At 45.6% G+C, this 22982-nt stretch overlaps 1 protein-coding gene and 1 long non-coding RNA gene across 2 annotated transcripts in view; one reads left to right on the top strand and one right to left on the bottom strand.

Annotated features, from left to right (window-relative positions):
- Positions 1 to 5128, top strand: part of DTL (denticleless E3 ubiquitin protein ligase adapter) — a 46664-nt gene extending 41536 nt beyond the window's left edge. Inside the window, exons 14-15 of the mRNA XM_075595683.1 lie at positions 1236 to 2062; positions 4432 to 5128. Of these exons, the coding sequence (XP_075451798.1) occupies positions 1236 to 2062; positions 4432 to 4497 (893 nt within the window). The 3' untranslated portion in view covers positions 4498 to 5128. The remainder of the gene's footprint in view (positions 1 to 1235; positions 2063 to 4431) is intronic.
- Positions 5129 to 8285: 3157 nt separating this feature from the next.
- Positions 8286 to 22982, bottom strand: part of LOC142491932 (uncharacterized) — a 66875-nt gene continuing 52178 nt past the window's right edge. Inside the window, exons 2-3 of the long non-coding RNA XR_012800597.1 lie at positions 22467 to 22686; positions 8286 to 9729 (exon numbers count right to left, since the gene is read on the bottom strand). This is a non-coding gene — a long non-coding RNA (uncharacterized LOC142491932). The remainder of the gene's footprint in view (positions 9730 to 22466; positions 22687 to 22982) is intronic.

Raw genomic sequence — 22982 nt, 5'->3', positions numbered from 1 at the left:
TCAGCACGCCCTGAACAGCAATACCAGCTCCCTACCTGTACCGAAGCTTTGCGCAAGCGGGGAGACTATAGAGCCTGTTCCAAATGCGTTATTTACATAAGTTATGCACATATATGACGATTGCAGTACAGTACATGCATTGATAAGTGGAAAAAAGGTAGTGCTTCACTTTAAGTACATTTTCACTTTACATACATGCTCAGGTCCCATTCCGTATGTTAATGCGGGGTATGCCTGTATCAGTTGTATTTTTCAGCTATGGGAGAATCCAAAGACTATCTGCAGGTAGTGGGAGGGGCCTTCTATGGCCTACCTGCAAGAATTACATTTCCTGTCCTAATCAGCTAGGGATAGACTTAACCCTACAGTGCCCACTGCCATGGGTCCAGGAAAATAAAATTACGGTGAATTGGTTACATTTTCTTCTTTCTTAGGAAAGACATTGAGGTCATTGTACTAAACGATGCAGTACAAGCCAAGGCTTGGACTGAGCGAAGTTGAAATAACACACCATGTGATACCAAAGCAGACTATAAGGATATTGTGCTGCAAATGCACGAATGTAAAACATGTAGATTTGCATCCCTGACTTGAAGAGCTTGCAATCAAATGGTTGGTGCAGAAAATGGTTTTGTCCAAAAACACAGTTGCTGGCATTGGGTGTCAAACGGGGTTCTTCGTTTTGGGTCTTTGTCATTGTCGCCAAGTTACTCATCGTCATATGCAACACAATCATGGCTCCTTCAGTATGGACAGGGTTTGGTGTTTCCCAACTCCGTGTGCTAGAGAGCAAGGCGATGTGATGGCTATACCCTGGGAGATCCTGAAGTAGAGGACTTGGGCCGCGATATATCAAATCGCGATGTGGTGTATCCCGGCCGTTCTGGCTGTAACTGCTATTGGCTTGAATGACTGTTACCACCAGAACTGGCGTAATACCCCCACATTACACTTTAATAAAACCCGGCGATAGCGTGATAGAGAGATGGGGTCAGAGAGAGGTGCATCAATATCTCAATGTATATATCCCACTAAGTGATATTCTTATTCTTTGAAATGGGATGTTTCAGGGGCAGACCCTCAAACCACGGTCTTATTGCTTAGTGTACTGAATTAAAGTGAATCCCCCCAAAAAGCAGTTTTATCTTCTGGACTCCCATTCTTTAAAGTTTGTGAACCAGTGGGTTAAATATCTATGTATAACCCGCCTTAAACATTTGTCTTTTCTTCAACAGCTGCCAGGCACTGCACTCCTGGCAAAACACCAAGAATACAAAGCAACCTATTCATGTCTTCCCCAACCCCAGCCACCTGTGCCCCAAGCTATATTGGAGACCTCCCTTTGTCCTCTAACACACCAACATCTGCTGTGCAGATGTTGATGCCTAAGCTGCAGACCCCCACAAGGCAAAAAGCAGGGAGCTCTGCAACATCACCCAAGCAGCTGTCCTCCTCAAAGATGTCAATCAAGAACTGGGTCACCCGGACTCCAAAGTCTTGCACTCCAGTGATGGATACAAAGACACCGTCTCCCCGAAAAGCCTTTACTCCTATGGAGCAGTACCCGACAGTCTCCAGTTCTAGAGGACCACCACAGTTTGAGAAAAGGGCTAAAAGGCGACTGGAGACCAGCAGTGACGATGTGGACCACGAGTGCTTTAAGCATTGCAACTGCGTGACGGAGTTGGAACCTGGAATGAAGAAGGCGAAGTTGGATTTATGCTCCTTGAAGGAGAAGGCTGAAAATAACAGTGAAAATGGATGTCTGAGCCTGACAGACCTGGATAAAGGATGTGGCAAGAGGGCAATTTCCAGTCTTAACAGCACCCCCTTAATGGAGGCCACTGAAAATCTCTCTCCATTGGGGTCACCCTGTGAAGTAACAAGTGGACTACTGGATAAGGAGAACTGGTCCCCTGAGAGAAACTGGCTTTCTGCCTTGGGGGAAAAACTAAAATCTGACAAGACTTGTACCCAGAGCAAAGTTCACAGCAGTCCTTCCGCAAGAAGCGGCAGCGCTAAAAAGCAGCAAGCAAGCAGTGCTGCCAACTCGCCCGTATCTGTGAGTATATGTTGTTGTTTTAGTAGTTTGCATAATCCACTAGGCCTGAAATATTCCTCCCCAGCAGAGAACCATACTTTGAGACTCAAGTTATATTTTGCAACAGCTCTTGCAGTGTACATGTTAATAACAATAACTTATCTTTCTCTATCTCGTTCTCTTGTGTTTTGGTGCCTGAAGCACAGGGAGATAGTGACTTGCCATAAGGAGCCGACACCGAGATTTGAACCAGGCTCCCCTTTACTTGGTGTCCTTATCAGTCAGTGTCTTTTCTCACTGAGCCACTTCTGTTCAGTGGCCAACATCTGAGTTTTTCTGACATGTAATTAGCACGTGCGAATAAATCTTCAAATAACCATTAAATCCAGATCATGCCATCATCTTGCCAAATCTCGCAACATTGTGGAATTTGTTTAGTCAAACTTCGCTTTTTCGGTGGTCCTTGAGGCTGGGAATTGTCCACCCCCGAGCAATAGATCAGCCCAGCTTGTATTGTGCTGTGGAGCAATGAAGGGGATTAAACATCTGACTAGCGGCATTTGCCTGAGCAGAAGTGCCTAAAATGTGTGCAAAACCGTTCACAGAAGCCAAGCACCTTTAGGAAACATTGAGTCACGTTCATCTCTTGCATCAGGCACGCCTGCAGATAAGCGAGCTAATACTTGTCAGCTTTGCTGCTGATCTGCATTTTCAGTTCATGGAAAATTTACTCGCTACAACCCCCGTAAACCGTAATGCTAAAGTCTACCAGGGTAGCCAGGGCTATTTCCGAAATTCAAACATCAGCGAGCCATTAAAGCTGCAGTTCAGTCTTTTTTTTTTTTTTTTAATTCAATAGTTTCATGTGGGCAATCTCTAATTACCTAAAGAACTGTATAGCTGCAGGTCAATTCCTTCTCCATGTATTGATCGGCGAAATTTGGCGACATCTTTAGATATGGCATATGTTTTTCATCTGCTTCTGTCAGTCAGTGGAAGTTCATGAATATTCATGAGCACTCCTGCACTGACATGTGCTAGAGGGAGGGCAGGGCTGACAAAGGGGTGTGCCAGGGCTTATGACAGGACATGAAGGGGCAGTGCCTTAGCAAATGTTTGTTAAAATAGAATACAAGAAAATTGGTCTTTCAAAGTTGTTGTTTTTTAAACAGAAAATGCTAAAAGTGTTTTTTCTTACTACAGAACTGATTTATTAAAAAAAAACACATGCAGGATATTGACTGAACTGCAACTTTAAGAGGTATCCTCGTTACCCGACGTGTTTTTTTATTTATTTTCATCACGAGTGCTCATTTGCATGTCAATACCCAGAATCCCTGGCTGCAGTGGAAGCACTGTATGCTGAGTTACCATGGGGGGAAAGGCAGGTTTGTGAACCTGTAAATGTGCTCATAAGAGTTTCTGTATTTTTATGAGAAACCGTTGAAATTCGCAAATAACCTTTTCTGATTTTTTTTTCTTCCTGTTCTTCCTCAAAACACAGTGATCAGAGTTGAGATCATCAAAACTGCCATGATTTGCCAAGTACAAAAAAAACACTCAATGTGTCTTTTTTTTTTTTTTATATATATACAATGGCCTTGAAAATAGAGCTAGATTCACTGAATTAAGATATTGGTTTCTTTATCTATTAACAGGATGTCGGGACATGTTGACTCAGAATGTTTATGTATTTAACATCACATTTTCCGTATTTAGCTTTCCCCCCAAAATACATCTATTTACTGAAACCATCAGCGATTGTATCTTTGCAGCATCTTTACATAATCACTTGGCAGTACCCAGTCACATTACAGCATGTTGCATCTCTCTGGACTGATCTACCTCTAGAATTCTTGCTAAAACTTGGGAATTTAGCGTAATCGGTTTAAAGTTCTTGTATCCAAATCGATCTTGTACATGAGCGCAGAGAAATGTCAAATTGTCTTGCGTTCAGTGACCTGACAGACCTTGCGGTTTCAAAAAGGTTGTACACATTTCATTTGATTTAGGAAGAAATATCACGTTGGCCCATTTGCCTCATAACCTCCACATATCCACGTAAACCTCCAACATATCCACGTAAACCTCCAACATATCCACGCAAACCTCCAACATATCCACGCAGTATCTGTTAGACCACATTGAACGGTGCTGTTGCAGGTACCTATTCTGCAAAAATCTGTTTATTTATCGGTCATTTGTTACTGTTCTTGAAACACAAATTTACAGCTAAGAGCACAGCCCTGGAGACCACAGAACAACAGAAGGAGATACACATAAACACGCGTCTGAACTTGATTTGTGAGAGTCGCCTGCTTTTGTTTATAACCGCGTTGGGGATTAAATCTTCTTCCATAAGCCTCAACAACTTTTGCATCTTTCCCCAGGTTCCAACCCCGCCGGGCTCCATGAGAAAGATTTGTACGTACTTTCACAGAAAGTCCCCGGAGTAACGCGGAGCGAAGAAAAAAAGACGTTCTGTTTCCTCCGTGTTAACCATTTCTCTTACACAAAAGGGTGTCGATGTTGTCTCTTTTAAAACACCTTCGTTGTCACTGGTACCTGCAAAGTGTGTGTTGGCCGCTTTGGCAGCAAAGGCGTTAATATTTTTATTGTATGGTTTTTAATGTTTGCACTTTTATTAAATAGGACACTAGCTAACTTAATGTGCTGTGCGATTAACCCCTATTCAGCATAGCACACAAGGAGTTGCCAGCCCTCCAGCACAGGGTGGGTTAATCCCATAAAGCATTGTATTCAAAGATCTCTGTTTTTGATGAAACATTCTTAATGCTTTTTTTTTTTTTTTTTATTGGCGTTTGTGAGAAACGCCCATGGATTTCATTTGCCCTTATTTTATATTGCTTTTCAGCGTGTAAAATTCGATAGTAATTTGCCTCGTGTCTTAAAAAAAATAAAAGCTGAAGCAAATGCCACAGGGAAACCTTTTCTAAATTATCCATGCAAACAAATTGGTTATTTACAGATCTATCCTACTGCTATGTTTTTATTGTTGTGTGCAACTGAATGGACCACAGCTTGTAAGAAATCTTAGTGTAATATGTCTTGTAAATACAGATTTTACGCAAGTATTTTCTTTGATTCATCATTGCTGTGGAATGTTCCTAAGCCTGCTTCATATGACTATGCTCTGTAGTGTTCCATAAATCTCATATTTCATTGGTCCTGTGTGCCAAGGAGAGTCCCTGTGGGGAAGGGTTAAGGAAATGAAGTGTTAATTTTTTCAGTTCCTTTTATAGAGACTTTCCTAGTCTTTATCCTGCATCCCGTTTAATGAACGCGCAGGTTCAATACTTTGGAGGAGGCGAGCGATGAGGAAGCTTTACATGGGCAAGCCAAAGAAAGCCCCAACATCATGAGCCTGTGATATGCTGCATATTCCTGTTTGGTGACCAGACGGCTGAGGGGTGTAGTGTAATTCAGTCCAAAGGGTCCCTCCGTTCAGATGGAGTCAATTACTTGGCTGCTCTGTTTCTGCACCTGTGGTGGTAACAATATCCATGTCTAGGTGTCCAAGATGCTGAAATGCAGGTCTGTCATTTGGAGATCACCCCCCAACTTCTATACGCTTGTTTTATTGTCCAAGAATGTTATGTCTTCTGCCTTTGAGGTGAATGCAGGCCTCTGTCACTGGAGAGTTCAAATTATAATCAGTCTAGGAACTGTATAAAAAGTAGTTGAGTACAGTAAATGAATGAGCATGCCCACCGCATTGACCTCACCTTATCAGCAACACTGCAATTTCTTCCAAAACCAACCAAAGTTCCAGCTCCTTATGTGAGGTCAGCAGAGAATAGATTTGGGCATGAGCACTTCAGTCATACTGCATGGTTTGTGTTAATTGGGGCAATAAATCCAAAGGAAGTCTGGACACATGGCTTATTGTTGCAATATTCACTGCCTTTGGTATGCTTGTCTTTTTCTCTTTTTGTATGGACTATAATGGTCTCTGATCCAGTTACATTTTGACCCTTTATCATAACGGCAATGTTGTGGTGACTCCATGGGGTTAACCGGTGGTTTACCTCTCGTTCACTGCTTGCAGTATCTGGAACCCCCTATGTGAGCTTGAATTGCCAGATTTGGTGGTTCTGTATCCTGCTCCAGCTCCGGACATAACTCCTTGTGTTACGGACACTGTTTCCAGACACCATTTCTACTGTTCTACACTGCAAAGTCCGTAAGCAAACCAGTATTATTTATAACTTGTACAAGCGATTACTTGCCAGCATATCAAATGGTTGCGGTTTTTTGGAATGCCGATACTATTTGTGCCTCCGCAGTTTTAGTTTTCTAATTGGCCGAGAACGTGACGGGGCTTGCTGTGTTAAGTAATTACCCCAACCTGGCATAACTATCTCAGGTATTTATTATTTGTAAGTACATAATCAAGTGGCAGTTCTCATGCAGATTATACTTGGGCAATATAAATATTAAGTATTAACTATACTACTGAAACAAATGAGTTATTCCGGTCTAGGCACTGGGGGGAAAAAAGTAAAAACAGCGGTAAATGATTCACTAACTAGGACAATTAAACAATGTGTTTCTTCACTTATAGGTAATTCTCTTCTCATTTGTATGCTTCCCCAGCAATATAGGTGCAGACGGATCAGCCTCGGCTGTAACACACTGAACAAGTTATAACATTAAATACTATGGGAAACCGGTTTAGTTGAGCGATCATTTTGGTATGTGTTTAACAGAATAATTTGAGCCCCCCCCCCTTTATTTATTTTTTAAAGTAACAAAACTTAATTAACTTGTACATTGCCCCATTTATTTGTGCCTAGCGTGTAAATCCTGATGTTTTGACCCTATCTGGGTTATGTTCTGTCCAAATCCAATACAAGCGAAAATACCCTTTGTATTAACCATGACATGAACACTAAAGTAAGAAATGCTGTACGTTTACATACGTGTAATCTGAAGTTTGTTCCCCTAGATGGGGGTGGATAGTTTAGTGGTAACTGAAGTTTTGTCACGGATGTTAGTGTGAACTTGTTTACATACTCATTTTTGCAACGTAAAGCACATGATGGCGTATGTAATTATTTCTTTTTTATTAGGAAATGTAAAACAGTTTAATAGAAAAGTTGGACCATTATATTTAAAATAAGAGCAATAAGCCTGTCTCAGGATTTTGCTCAGATTCAAGAATTGTTCCAAATATTTCTTCAACGTTTGAATCAAATGCCACAGTGTATTTATAATATGCCCGTTCTTGCATGGAAGCAAGTTGACACAATATAAGAATAAGAAAGAAGTCTCTGCTCTGAAGAGCTTACGTTCTAAAAAAAAAAAAAAAAAAAAAAAAAGAGATGGGGGTGGGAGTAGGGAGACGAGGGACAGGAGGTTGCTCAGAAGATGTTATAGCTTAGGCCAAAGGCAAGGCTGCTTTCTACAGGTTCATGGTGTGGTAAGGAGAAAAGAGTCTGTAGGTGGAATGAGGGGGGAATGGGGGGATGTGTTAACATCCAGCTGACATCTCCCCGCAAAGTACTAAAAAATTAGCAGTGACCCCTAAAACATTCACCACACCCCTTTGTGCTGCCAGTAAGGCTCATCTAGCTCTCCACTTCTGCTCCACTATGCATACCCCTACACTTCCCATTGCCTCTAGAATTCAATTTACAACCTTGGTGTAATGATTTACAAAGGTCTCCACAAAACTCCGCCCCTTACATCTCCGCCCTCCACAAATACAAACCTACATGCCTCCTACATCTGCCCCTCCCACCTTATTACCTCCTCTCATTCCTGCAAGACTTCTCCTGTGCTGACCCCTCTCTCTGGAATTTCCTACCACACACTATCAGATTCCTCCTCCCCCCCCCCCCCTGCCTTTCAGATGATAAAAAGCTGAGTTTTCAGGGAGTTTTTAAAGGAAGCCTACTCACCATAGCTTTAACATCCACCTCCCCACCCCCTCTGGGACCAGCTGTGTCACATGCGAACCTGAGCCACACCTTATGCTACAATGAGCAACCACTGTACCTTTTTGTTTCAACATTCTCTCATTCCCGCTAGACTGTAAGCTCTCACAGGCAGGGCCCTCATTACCTCTTTGTATCTGTTTGTGCATGCTTGTCCTCACCTGTATGCAACTCTTCATATTTTTGTAATATGCACCACTCATCACCCCATTGTACCGCACTGTGGAATATTTTGGCGCTTCACAAATAAATGATAATTATATATACACACAATTTATTTGGGAATAAACACAATCTGTACATTACCAAAAACAATATTCGATCCTTTCAAAGAGGTCTTGAAGATATGAGAACTCATGTTATGATCATGAATTCTGGTTTAGGTGCTCAAAATAATTTTCGGGGTCAGGTTTGACAGATAAAGGATAGGCTAACCTTTTGTGACTGTCTTCTCTCTCATGCATCAATATTTCATGACACGGCTGATGTTACTAGGAGAGAGAATGATTTTAATAGAACCTTATATATAACTTTCTCCCTGTAACCACTAGAATATCGCTATCTGCATCATTGCAATCAGATGATTTTTTTTTTGTTGCCTAAGGATAGACATCGGTCTGACGGGTCTTCTAATTTCTCGAGGGAAACAAATTATCTGACATTTGTAACAGACACCCACTTATTTAATATCATAAACATGTATTTCGGCTTTCGGGGGGCGGCAACAGAGACCCATTTTAGTAGCGTCCCTCGCACTATGTATATCCCCTCAAAACCTCCCTCCAAATAACATAGGACACACATGGCCAAAAGGGAACACTCCTTAGATACCTGGGAGATATGTGAATGAGTCACCCCACACTGCCTAAAAGGCTTCTCATAACTATATTGACAAGCTTAAGGCCCCTTGTGAGGGATGGGGTACTGGTGTCTGGACCAACAGGATCAGAACCCGCAACTTTTGCTGTTCAGGGTAGCTCTATGTCACAGAATAAGTTTGAGCTCTACTGCTCAAAAGTACGAATTCTTGTGTCATCAGCTCCCATTACACGTTCCCTCTCCCTCTAGCAGCCCTGTGCACTCTACTATTGTATTCTTTATTGATCTACTGCTGGCATTCAAGAAAGAAGAACCTTGAATGGAGGAGATGGTAATGACCACAATATAATTGTCTAGAAAATGGTTTATGGGAGGTTGTGGGTCTACATTTTAAAACAAAGTATATAATTACGGTACCATTTTATACTAAGAAATCTGCATAATGGGGTCGTCATGGTAATTATACAAACTCGAGTTATGTGGCAAGATATATATACTTGTCTGCGTATGATACTCCGACTCATATCTGAGCAGCCTCTAAAAAACAAACTGAATTATTGTTGAAACCCCTGAAAAGAAATGCTGCTGAGCCCCACTGCATGGAAGTGCTACCAGGATTGTCCACTTTCAGGCTCCATTCCAGAAACCACAGGTGAGATACAGGTTTTGCTTCTAGATCGACAGGGACAGGACCAACTCAACTTTAGAAGGGCAGATTTGGTGAATGTGACGCTGCTTTATACATTTTATTTAGGCAACACAAGATTACGATAAAAAGGAAAGTCTTTTCTGGGCACTGCCCAGAGCCGTCTCAGCTGCTGTCCCAAACAAACACAGATGGTAATCTCACACCGCAGATGGAGCTTGCACGCCTCGGGTCTCCCGCACCTCGGCGGCGTATGAGGACATCTGTGAAGGAAGCATTGCGTGTTATGTTTGATTCTGTGATGTATGTAATCCAGGAAGTCCAGTGAATTAACCCTATGTGTTTCACTTTACAACTTTTTCAGGTGTGATAACACACAAACACACACTTTTCTGCAGTTTCAAAGTCTTAAAAATAAAAGCAAGGATCTACAGAGGATTACAGGAATCATGCAGAAACCATAGACCATGTGTTGCTGGGTTAGATCATGATTTCTTTATCACTAGTATAGCGGTGGCTGGTCCAGCTAACTCTACCTTCCCCTGTCATGTAAGTTCTAAGATGTAGACAGTGACAGGCTATCCTATGGGGTTTTCCCCTCATGCTGACTTCCTGTGTGACAGGAGTGGTGGTGCATGTGTTGGGTCCTCCCTCTTTAGGCACTTCCTTCCTGTAGCTCAAATTATAGATTGAAGTTCAACCCCTTAGGTGTGAGACCTTCAGTAATGTGCTCAGGCCCTCATGGGCTGAACACATAACCAAATCCAGCTAGGCCTCACCATTACCACTACCATTCAGAAGCCAGGGATCTACCGTATCAATTTGAGCATACGCTGCAATAACACCATCAGTGGCTGCTGAAATAAAGAACATCCTCATTTGTACTTCTGGCTCCGCTGCAGTCTGTATGGAGAGAGATTTAGGCTAAGGCCCCGCTCCCTCCGTCAGCGCTCCCGCACTGCAGACAGGTGGGGCGCTGACAGACACAGACCGCGATATGCGGTCTGTAGGGGGCGGGAGTGGGAGGCTTGAGCGGGAGGGGTGTGTGGCTTGAGCGGGAGGGGGGGCGTGGCTTGAGCGGAGGAACCCGCTACTCTCCCCCCCCTCCCTCCCTCCACGGGCTTGGGCTGGAGTAGTAATCACAAGCAACACACTCATACACACACGCAGGCACTCATACACGCACGCAGGCACTCTCACACGCACGCAGGCACTCTCACACGCACGCAGGCACTCATTCACACACACACACAGACAGAGGCAGGCACCCCACACTCCTCCCCGAAGCCTCCTCCCGAAGCCTCCCCTCATTGGCTCACAGCCACACCACGTGACGCGTTGAAGCTAGGGATTACAATTCTCTTGTATCCCCTGGCGGCTGACGCGTCACAACGTGTAGTGAGCTGTGCAGCCAGGGGGGACCGGGACCGGCTCGGGAGGATTCCCCTGCTGGTGGGGAAAGCCTGTGCAGCCACCCGCGCCGCCGTGGGTCCCAGCCCTAAGGATTGTCATAGCGGGGACTCCCTTCAGGCACTGCTGAAGCCCCCTATGTCTGGAGGTGCTGACACCACGAAGAGAAGAACCAGAGGGATCCCTAAAGGTCTGCCCTGTACCCCCACACTATCGTGGGAAACTCATCTCTCCTGTACCCAGCAGGTAATCAGCACTACAACAAGCAGTCGCATAGCCATAATCTCCCAGAAGGGAGGGGAACATGTGCTACACTATTATGCACCATTCAGATAAACTCATATGTTTAGCCAAGCTGTGATTCTCAATTTAGTCAATCAAATGGATTCACTCTTTGTGAAGTGATAGATATAGCCTCCAGTAGGAGGCTAAGGGCCCTATTCTCTAATCCCTTGAGTGGCTGATAGATGTAAGTTGTATGTCCAGAGGGTTGGCACCCTGGAAGCCCTTATGACGTACCCTATACGTCATGGCTGTTTGTTTTGTAGGCGTTCCACCAGAGCACTGCTGAGATCTGGATGGAAGAGGAGGTCCCTCCACTTCCCTTCACATCACTGGGGTGTCGCTGTGACAGTGTGATCACTGAGGAGCGATCATATGATCCCAGCTTTCAAAATGGGGACGTGGCCTCCCACAGCAAAAACTCTGGCACTGAAAAGGTTAAACGGCGATAATGGCATTTCCATGTGGAAGTGCATTTAGCCAAATTTATCATGCAGTTAGCACGTGTCCAAACTGTGCAAGAGGTTTTTTTAAGGCACGATTTGTTCCTACCTGTGCAATTCCATGCAATATGCAAATGAGGAAGTACAGCAACATGACATCTTCATGTGCTATTCGTTAAGGTGCAAGATTGCAATTCACAGCCAGAACCCCCCAGCTCACAGGTGACTCTTCCTAAAGGCATGGACCAAATCTCTGGGCAAAAGTGGAGCAAAATGCTTTGATACATTGATGCAATGAGCCATGAAGTGAACGTTTCTCCCTCTGCCCCACCTTTGCCCCAAAATTGCTCTAGTACAAGGACGTCAAAAATCGGCGATAAAAAGGAGCTACCAACATACTCATTGAATGATCAACATCTGTGCAAAGCCATTTAGGAAAGGGCAGCAATGTTCAAGGCACAAGAAACAAAGAACATGACTAGCACCCCAAGAGGCTAATTCCGTAACTGCTCTGTGCAAGCTAGTTTTCACGGGAGCCTTGCTGAGCCATGTTTGTTACTCAATGCAGGTCTGTGTTCTGAATAATGGATATTTTTAACTTCTATTTATGCTTTATTTGAAATGTTATTTTTTTTATTAACTAAACGCGCAAGCGCATTATTGATAATTAATACACCTGTGCGCTACTATATTCCTAGCACCTAGAAGGTATTAGTGGTTAACCCCCATGTGCAGCATGTAAGGGGCAGGCCCAATATATTTCCCATTGCGCATGCGTACAACTGTTGATTAATGCATATGTGCATTTATATATGTTAACGTGTGTACATGCACTAAGATGTTTAAGGTACATACATGCTAAAACTTTGTAGCGTGCTGTTAAGTCCATTCAAATGCGGTACACAACGGAATGGATATGCATTAGCCTCAGGGGAAATAATGTTCATTACTGACTTTGCTAACGGGGCATTAACCGGAGTTAACGGACCTCTGTGGATTTGGCCCAAAGTGGGTTGTGTACTAACGCTACAGGTAATGAAAGTCTTTCTTTTAAATGGATTTTCACGTTTGCATTGATGGTAAATGGAAGCAACCGTCACATCCAGTTCTGATTTACAGAGCAGTCAGACCCAGTAGGTTCAAAGAAGCCAATTTCTTAAACTCTTCGTCAACTGTATTGGCAAGTCATTGATGTTTTTAATACTTTAAAAATGTTTGTGCAGGTCCCAAATTGAGGAAGGATAAAGACAGAGAACAAAGAGCAGGCCCGGATCCCAACCATGGGCCCCGTCGGGTAGTAATAACACTTTCAGGTACTTTTGTTCACAAGAATGAAGTAGTATTTTTAACAGTGGTAGTAACTTGTATAGAATACCAGTACTCAAATCTACAGTTCTGCTTCATTTTTGTAAGTAAAAAGACAGTTAATTTAAAAGGCTCCCGTCCTGTCTCTAGGACCAGTGTTTTTACAGCCTCGGGTTCCCCGAGCATCCGTAAAGGGTTCCCTGTAACTTTCAGGCAATTTTAAAATTGTACCAAATACAGAAGACTTTAGAATACATCTAATCTCAGACTCGCTGTTAGAGAGGGTTGGGGTTCCTCAGAATTTCACAGGGTTCCTTAACCAAATAAGGTTGGAAACCTCTGCTCTAGAGCTTTGTCTTTCTAAAAAAAAAATACATCCAATATTATTTGAAATGAGGCAAACTTTTTTTTTAAGCATAATAACTGGTGACCTCCGTAGCTGAACCGCATGATCTTAGCTCCCAAGACACTTAGGCCCGGTCCATACAGACTTTGCCCACGCGGAGGTGTGCGCGTCCGTGACATCACACTCGTGCAGCGGGTGCGTTTTTCCGGACATGGTAGACGCGCCATCGGGGGGCGTGTTCTGTGACGTCACAGAGCTGGTTCGCCCTCATTTGGCGAACCGCTCATGTGATCTGCCCATCGTGCCGAGAAATCGGTTTCAACTGATTCATCACGCAACACGTGCCCCCTCCTGCTGTCGCCCGCGTGGTCTTTGGGCGAGATCCCCCTGCCTGATTGCCTTAAGGCAAGGCGCTGTGTGCGGACGCCTCTGCACGGCCTTCGGCAGCATGGACTCAGCCTTAGTTGCCCGTGTTCCATCCTGAGCTTTGAAACGACCATCCAAAAGGAAGCCGTCATCCCCTCAATGATGTTAGAGCAAGAGCTCCAAGGGGCCCCCTGGTTCGGGTTTTTGGGGTGATTGCTGTTTTAAAAGCCTGTGGCCATTACAAATTAATAGAACTAATCAATGATGGAGTTACTACTTTAATATGCATACAGAACAGTTAATTATGTATTCAAGTTGTTATAGTGTTCTTGTTCATGTTGATATCCACATTGAGTGCCAGGCAAGCCTTGCAAAGTCTGGCACTGGAGCAGTTAAGATGAAGCACTCTGCATGTGTTTTATTTTTCTACTGCAGTCCTTGTGCCATTTTAGTATGTGTGGGTGGGAGATAATTGGTGATAATGATGAGGAATTGTGGGTGGCAGTGCAATTTCACTTGTCTGGTAACTGGGATTCTTGTTTTTTTGCAGATCTGCATGATACAACGGCCAATAACTGCTGCCCCACTAAGTTAGTTACACTGGAGGAGTAACACAGAGAAAGCACGTATATTTATATTTAAACAGAGATAGTTTGTAAGAGAACTAAATTCAGGCACTTTTTTTTTTTTTTCCCCTTTACCTTTTTTTTTTTTTTAAGGATCAACAAAAAACTCTGTATAGTATTACTATTTTTTTTATGAGGGTTGGGGGGGGGGGGGGAAGTGGCACTGGAGTATTAACTGGTAGTAGATACATGCTTTTCTATCACAATAACTTATTTCAATTGAATTATTTACTGTAGATTAGATATACATACATTTTCTTTACTTTATCCTTCCTGCACCATTTTCCCTACAAAAACACTACTGTAAATATACACATGTAGCCCTAGTAAGAAATGGGGCTATAGTTATATCCTCCTCCTGTGTGTAAACTCTGTTAAGGGCAGATTGCCAGGAGTTGTCATGGGTTTTCCCTGCTTATGACACTGGGCTGTGTAAGTGAAGGTATGTCACGTGACCCTGTGTCCAATCAAGAGACATAGGGGCGGTGCCTACTGGAGGCTTCAGAGAGCAGTGTCACTTCCTATTTAGTGGACACTGAGAGTGGGACAGTGAGGGAGCAGTCAGAGTTAGTTAGGGAGGAGAGGAGCAGCTTATGAGTAGAGCTGATAGTGTTAGTGAGGTGGACCAATACCTCTTACCCTGCTTAGGGGGTAGGGGAAGAGCTAGCCCCACTCTGGATGGCCCTTGGGTCTAGGGTGGAGGCAGGGACCATCACAAGGGAGAACAGCTAGTGGATGATCATTAACTGTACCTGTCTGCTGCTGCTGCCAAGAGAATAAAGAGTGTGCTGTTTAAAGAGACAGTGTGTGGAGACTGGAATCTCTCATCCCTGAGGAAGGGGAGTTCTGTGGTAGGGATTCTACCCCTCATCCCTGGGGCTTACTACAGATGGAGGCGCTGCACCATTGAAGGAGAACGAAGGCATCCACCCCAGTAACCTGTCCTGTTGTTCCCCCATGTCATCGCGGGAGACTCAGGCCCTCCTGTTGCCAGCAGGTATGCACCACACAGAGACATGTAGCCAGACCCTAGAACACCTTAGGGGGTCCGATCTCCGACCGGGTGCGGGTCCATTGGTTATACACATATAATATTAATAGTGGTACATAAGTACAGAGTGGACTTTGTGTCAGCTCCTTGTCAAGTTGATCAAGAAACGTAGTACCATATTTACAAAGGGGCCTATTTTGTGTAGGCTAAAGACGCAGCTTTGAATGTTTTTTCTCTTCTTTTCCTTTAGTCTATAAAGGGAGAAGAGATAGCAGAAGCAGCCTCAAATGCAATTTTAAATGGCTTTTCTGTCCAAAGCCAAATGTTCCAAGCATATCTTGGGAGTCTGACCACTTGAGTGCTCCATTATGTTGGGCAAACATGATTAGGGCTGACACTCTAGTGGGCTTATGACAATCCTCGAACACCATTGAATTTTGCTCAGGTCTCGGGAAGATTGTGATTGGGACAGCAACAGTTGGGATTGTAAAGGAAGAGAACTTCTTCTTATGACAACAGGAGGAGGACCAAGAACATGTTGTCTCTACACTATGGCCCACGAGCCTGAATGTTCGAGTTTGACATTGAAAGGATTAGGAAATAGATCGCTATGAGCCACAATCTCGAAAGAGTTTACAAGCAAATTATTTCTAAGCCTTTTGCCTCTAAACTTCTGGAAACAGCTTTATTAAATTTACTTCAATTTCTTAACTCTCATAGCCTACTTGACCCTCCCCAATCAGGCTTCTGTACAACATACTCAACAGCAATCGTATTTACCAGAGTAGCGAATTACCTCCATATTGTAAAATCTTAAGGAAATAACTACATTTTTATTCTTCTTGATCTATCCTCCGCTTTCAATACAGATAAAGACCCTCTTCTCCTAGACATTCTTCACCCCATGGCATCCTAGGCACTGCCCTCACCTGGTTCTCCTCCTACCTCTTCCATTGCCCTTTCAGGGTCTACTTAGCCAACTCCTTCTCTATGGAACTCTCTGTAGGTGTACCTCACTCGTACCCTAGTCGTCTTTCTACATATTCTCTTGCTAGGTAGCCTAATTTACTCCTTTTGGATTCAGTTATCTCTATGCTGATGACACAAGTATACTTATTTACACCTGTCATTAAATCTGCAGTCCAGTCAAAAATGACAGCGTACCCATCAGCAATCTCAGCCTGGAGGGGTCTTTGTTTCCTGAAGCTTAACATGGCTAAAACAGAGCTCGTCATATTCCCTACTAATCCTGGCTGCAGCGTTCACTTCTCCATTTCAGTAAAGGACACTGTTATCCACCATAGTCATGCAAGTACGCTGTCCACAGGTTACAGTTTCCTCCTTCCGGTCCTTGTCCTCACATATAAACGCTGTTGCTAAACCTTGCTGTGTCTTCCTTGGTAACATTGCTAAGATGTGCTCCTTCCTATGTTCCACTACCACTAATGCATGCTTTAGCTTATTCCCGTATTGATTACTGTATCATTCCTTTATCTGGCCTCCCTGCCTCACAACCCTCTCCTTTACAATCCTTCCAAAATGCTGCTCCCCGAATCATCTCCTGCTCTTCTAGACGTGTATCTGATTGTGATCTCCTGAATTCTCTTCGCTTGCTTCCTATTACTCTACATGAACTACACAATGATCCTCCTTTTCTTTATGGCTCTACACTCCTCTGCACCTCCAAATATCTCAACTCTGATCTCTCGTTATACACCTACTCACCTCTTCCGCTCAACGCAAAGTTGTCTCATCTTTGCGCCTTTTGCCTTTATAGACGTCTCCCATCTTAAATCTCTCACGAATCTCTCCCTTCCTATGGAACACTTTTCCTCTCACTATTCCTCAAGCACCTTCACTTTCTGCATTCAAAGCGCAACTCAAAATCCACCTCTTATTAAAGTGTTTTACCTATGGCAATTTTTTATTTTTTTTTAGATATGCATAAAGCAGGGGGTCTCTGGAGTTGAATCTCGGGAATCCCCTGCTTCCTGAGATACATACATACTTCTGTAGCTCATGCCGGTAGCAGCCCCGGCTGGGTGCACAATATTTCCGGTCAAATGTCCCTTGGCACGGGTGCCAATAGGAAGCAACCATCCATTGCGGCTCCCTATTGGAACACCTGCACGTGAGATTTAATAACCAGAAAGTAACCGGCATGAGCGTCTCAGACAGGGGGTCCCCGGAGCTGAAATTAACAGGGGTTTAGCTCCAAAGATCCCCTAGTTCATAAACGTACCACTTAAAATGTAAGCTTTTCAGGGCAGGGCCTCTTTTGGCTTTGTTGTCATTTACCGGTTGCACTGATCCCCATTGTTTGTACTTTATTTAACTTTTACTTTAATTTACATAGATGCTGCTATATAACTATAATTATACATACATATAGCCCTGGTAGGTTTGGGCTATTATTCTGTCCTCCTGTGCAGTAATCCCTGGTAAGGGCAGGTTTGCCAGGAGTAAATATGGGTTTTCCCTACTCACTGCAGATCAGTAGCGCAGAGAAGGCAGTGCAGTCAGGCCTGTGTCCAATAAGGGACAGGGGCAGGCTCTTGCTGGATCTGTCTTAGTGAACTGCATTTCCTGTTGTTAGTCAGTTGCTCCTACCTTGAGAGGAGCTCAGTCACCAAACCCAGTTGTGCAGTGCTAAAGAAGGGAGTCTAGGGGTAGTCGGGAGAATGTCAACTCGCAAAGCACACCCTAGATGGCCCTTAAGGGTGAAGTAGACCTGGAGACAGGCTATTGCTGTTCTAGTCACCTTGAGGCAGATAGTCGTATGATGCCTAAGGGGGTAGCCTGGTTAACATGGGTCAGGAACTCCTGGTAGGGTCTGCGCTATGTGTAGCCAACAGTAGGTGACGCCCTAAGTACTGAAGGGAGAAGCCCAGAGTACTTCTAGCCAGTAATCAGACTACTAACCACAGAGCACGTGGACTGGACTGTCATCGTGTGCAGTTTACAAAAGAAAGAGTTTTGCCTTGCCTGGGGTATGCTGAGTTACCACTTGTCGGAGGCTACATGTATTGCAGTGAGCAAAGGAGAGCGAGTCCCCTCCCAAAATCAGAGGGTCGCGCTGTGTTAAAAGTACTGGGAATACCTAAAATGGCGGCTGCCGTGTGTGATGATGCATTGTGTGGTACGAAGAATCCAAAATGGCGGTTCGCGCCAAGCCTGGATAACGCACGTGCTGTGTGCGCAACGGAGGTACAAAATGCAGAATTTACCTTTGCAAGTAGGCTATGGAAAGGCGCGAAAGCCATGGCCGCGCCCGTTTTGTCCTGCATGGATCCTCTGGTTCCACCAGAGGGAGCAGACACTGAGGACATTGAGATTGTGTATGTGCCTGCTCTTCAGCCTATAATAACTACCCAGATTCGACCAGTATGTGCAAGTGATTGTGGACTATTTAAAAATGGCGTCCGGAACCCCACCGGTGGCCACGAAGTTGAGTCCAGCAGAGCGGGCCTCCTGCGAAATCGTGAGGTTCCCGCTGTGAGTGATTCTTTTATTTCATCCAAATGGTGCTTCCCCTGCAAGGGACCGCATCATGTGGACTTGGTGACCAAAATGGCGGTTTCTGCCGACCTGACTTCAAACCACATGGACTGTTTGCAGAAAGTTGCATGCTATCATCTGCAAAACCTGTGCGGGCCTTGGCGCAAAAGTCAGTGTCCCACCTCTGTGAGGTGAGTGGCGCGAAAGTAGAAGCCACGCCCACCTACTGTGTGAATGGCTCAGAGCGGAGCCAAAGTTACACCTTGCTACCGTGTGCCCCTCCTCTAAACTCCACCAGAGGGAGGGGGCACAGTGAGCTTCACTCTGTATCCACCGATGTCATTGGGGGAGGAGCCAGATGCAAGCTGTCGCACCCCCAGTTCCTCGGAGTTGATCAAGAGAGAGGACTTATATTACCTGTCCTGCTCCCTCCAAGTACCTTACTCACACCCGAGATGGCACACTGTGACTTTCTCAGGTATAGCCTGCCTGGGAATCTCCTGGCAGTGAAGGTAGCAGGGGTCCCATATCCAGAGTGCCCTTGTGCCCAGGGTGATAGCCCAGCTGTTACGCCAAATGAAGTGGGCCGCATTGATGCTACCCATGAGAAGGTGTCCCTACCTGCTTCGTCGGACGACGAGCGTGATAGCAGTTCAGCGGGGGTCATGTGCCTACCGGCAGACCCCTACAGCGGTGCTGCAAAGAGAGAGCCACTTACCTGTGATGTGGAGCGGGTGACTCCAGATGTCCCCCGACAGCAAGCGCTGGTATGGCCGGAGCTGCGTAGCAGTCCCACGGCCGTGGAGACTCCCAGTGCCATCGCGGATGTACCTGCAGCTGATCCAGAGGACCGGACGACCATCGCGAGCCAGCGGGACGGTGAGGAACCACCCCCTTACTTCCGACAGGCTGCGCCGGAGGATGCCGGAGATGAGGCACAGCCCGGTGTCTACTTCCGGCGCAACCCATGGCGGGTGACGTACTTCCGGTGCGGGACTTGGCCTTGCACTGGGATCCCGCGACATCTCCTGTTGATGACGTCACTTCAGCGGCGACCGCCGGAGTGGACCGGGACTATGCTGCAACTGCTCCGGTGAGTAGTGCCCTCTCCAGGCGAGAAATGGAGCACCACATTTATACAGGTATGGGCCGAGAGAACTGCATGCCTGTCGAGGCTGCATCCAAGAAGCCAACGTCCCCTGCGGTAGGCCGTGACCTAACCAAAGTCAAGGACTTTACCCTGGACACTGTTGCTGCCCTGGCCCCAGCCCAGAGTCACCTTGCCCATGCCATTGCCCCTATCTATGTCCCAGATATTTTGTGTCCCCGACATAGTCACTGTGGGTCATTGGGTAAATGGGAAGGCCCCAATTCACTTACTGATTACTGGGACGGGGTGGGTTTGGTTCAGGAATCTGGGACTTTGGGTAATGTTGTGTATATTGTGCCGGTTGCCCGGGTAAAACCTTATGTGCCTCCAGTGTCTGACAGAGTTGCCAGAAATCGGCAAAAAGCTTTACTCTATTTCCACCATCCATGGAAGGGAGAAATTGAGTTTGACATGGGATCCACTGATGAGGAGAGGGAATTTAGTTCTGGTGAAGAGGATACGGATGAGGAGGAGAATTGGGATACTGATAGTTCCATCGAAAACTGGGATCGTGAAGTATCAGATGAGAATTGGTATAATGATACAGAAAAGGTGGCCTACATCTCTAGGAAATGCCTTAAGGAAGTATATGGGCATGATCCTCTCAGCCCACTAGCATCGAGGCAGGAATTATGGGCTGACTGTGGGTGTCCAGTATGTCACCCAGTATGTCACCCAGAGTGTTCTGCTCTAAACCCAGTGGACCATGCTGTGCGCAGGCCACCTTAAGAGGGTATGGTAGTACAAGTAATATATATCCTGAGGGTAGGGTAGTAAAGGAACCTGACCCCAGGCATTACTGTTAGTATGGATTCTCCAATAAGGGAGTGTAGCAGGGTCCCCCCTGGCCCTCCTCACCTGCACAGAGTAGCGGGTACTCCCGCACCATGTCAGGCAGTTGCAGGGGCGATCGCGGCTCCCGGCGGCATCAGTGACAGGGCGCCGCCATCTTGTGCGCGTTTGCAGTCGCGGCGGCCATTACACCTAGCGCAGGAAAGTGTAGGGAGGCAGGAAGGACCCCTAGAAGTCGCGCATGCGCAGTTAGGGCGATGCGGCGGCTATTACACGTTTGCACAGGCTCCATGGAGAGTAGCGGCGGCCATTATAGTGCGCACACGCGGCCCCAATGTTAAAGAGGGCCATAAAGGACTACAATTCCCAGCAGCCTCTGGGGACTGCACTTTCACCTTGGTCACAGGCAGCCAGACAGCCAATAGAGCTTGCAACTTCTCCTGCTGGAGAAGGATACATTGTTGTGTGCAGAGTCAGTAAGCAGACTGTGAAGTACATGAGTTAGTGAGAATTAGGAGACAGAGGGGGAAGGAAGGGGGGCAGAGAGCTGTGAGCTTCTGCCCTAGGCCAGAAGTTGGCTTCTGCCCGGGCTAGAGTTGAGGCCCTGACTCCCCAAGAGTGAGGGTGGGTGTTCATAGGAACAGGCCCTTAGGTAAGGACCTGTGCCCCTTCAGCTGTGCAGTTCCTTAGAGCAGGGAGAGACCCTGTGTAGTTCCTTAGTGCAGGGACCCAGTGAAAGGGTTTGCTGCATGTTCCTGTAAGCTGTGTTGCTGATCCAGAGACTGTCCTTACGGTGGGACATCCGGTTGGACCCCATCCCACACGGAGGTACAGATCAGTGCTGGACCAAGCGGCGCCGGTAGACCCTTTTCGAAGACACCCAGGTGCAGGGACACCTGGGCAGGTATTTACAACCTTCCACACGTGCACCAACTTTAACTTGCTCCTCACATGTGACAGGCCTGTTCACACACTTGGGTGGACATGGACTATTTGGACACAGGGTTGGGAAGGGGGTGTAAAGGTATAGCCCAGTTAGGGGCAAGGTTATAGCTGCCAGCTAGTGGCAGGGGGTAACATGGCTGTGTTGCTATACAGTATGATGTGATGCCCATATAGTAAACCTGTGTTATATATACCTTGGTGTATGTGGTTCATATATGTGGGTCCTGTGTTGGGGACATTCTACACACCTAGAATCCTGCACAGGTGGAGGCGCTGTAATTAGAAGATCGTTCCAGAGGATTCACCCCAGGCTCTCACTAGCGGAGGCTCAGACCTCCTGTGAGCCTGACAGGTATACTGCACCACACCTGGTAACATATAGGTTCCCCCTCACATACACTCTATATGCGATTGGGTGGGGGAATATGGGTTACAGGAGTAATCCTAGTTACGTTGTTAAGATATCCATGGTGGGTGGGTGTGTAATCTGCACTGTAATTACCATATTGACTGTATATCTGTTTATGTCATTTTGTATTTTTGTGCAGGTTGTTCGCCTACATGATGGACCAGCAAATTTAGGACCAAGTGGGGACCATTGGTTTCCACCAGAGGGAGAGTTTAGCCCTGCTAGGTTTGGGCTATTATTATGTCCTCCTCCTGTGCAATAATCCCTTGTAAGGGCAGGTTTGCCAGGAGTAAATATGGGTTTTCCCTACTCACTGCAGATCAGTAGTGCAGAGAATGCAGTGCAGTCAGGCCTGTGTCCAATAAGGGACAGGGGCAGGCTCTTGCTGGATCTGTCTTAGTGAACTGCATTTCCTGTTGTTAGTCAGTTGCTCCTACCTTGAGAGGAGCTCAGTCACCAAACCCAGTTGTGCAGGGCTCTGCCAATCTGTGGACCCTCCCTTAGAGTAGAGGCGGGTAGACTGTGACGAAGTTGAGACATTAGGGTGTCTGACATAACAGCATTAGGATCAAAGCAGCCATTTTGTTTGACTATTTTCAGTCCGCCATCTTGTCTTGTCTTTGTGAGTTTTGATGTCATCATTCTATGTGAAGAAATCTGTGTGAAAGAGAGAATGGAATGTTTTCGCTCCTAGCTGACTTTATTGATCTTTCCTCATCCAATCAGCTCCAAATGAAAGTGTAAACAGGCCAGATGTTATGAGAAACCTGTGAGATAAACTCAGATTCTTACTTTCTCATACAATGTGCCAAGTGGCAGAACTGACATCACATTTAACCCCATAATGATTTGTAGCTTACATACAGTTATTCAGTATTATTATGTATTAAAAATGAGGTAAAATTTAGTGACGTGCAAGCCCCCCATAAAAGGGTGGAGCTTTAGGTTTTAGG

This window comes from Ascaphus truei, chromosome 4, assembly GCF_040206685.1.
Source record: "Ascaphus truei isolate aAscTru1 chromosome 4, aAscTru1.hap1, whole genome shotgun sequence".
NCBI classification, from domain to species: Eukaryota; Metazoa; Chordata; class Amphibia; order Anura; family Ascaphidae; genus Ascaphus; species Ascaphus truei.
The sequence above is the reverse complement of the archived record's forward strand: the minus strand, read 5'-3'. Positions and strand labels throughout refer to the sequence as shown.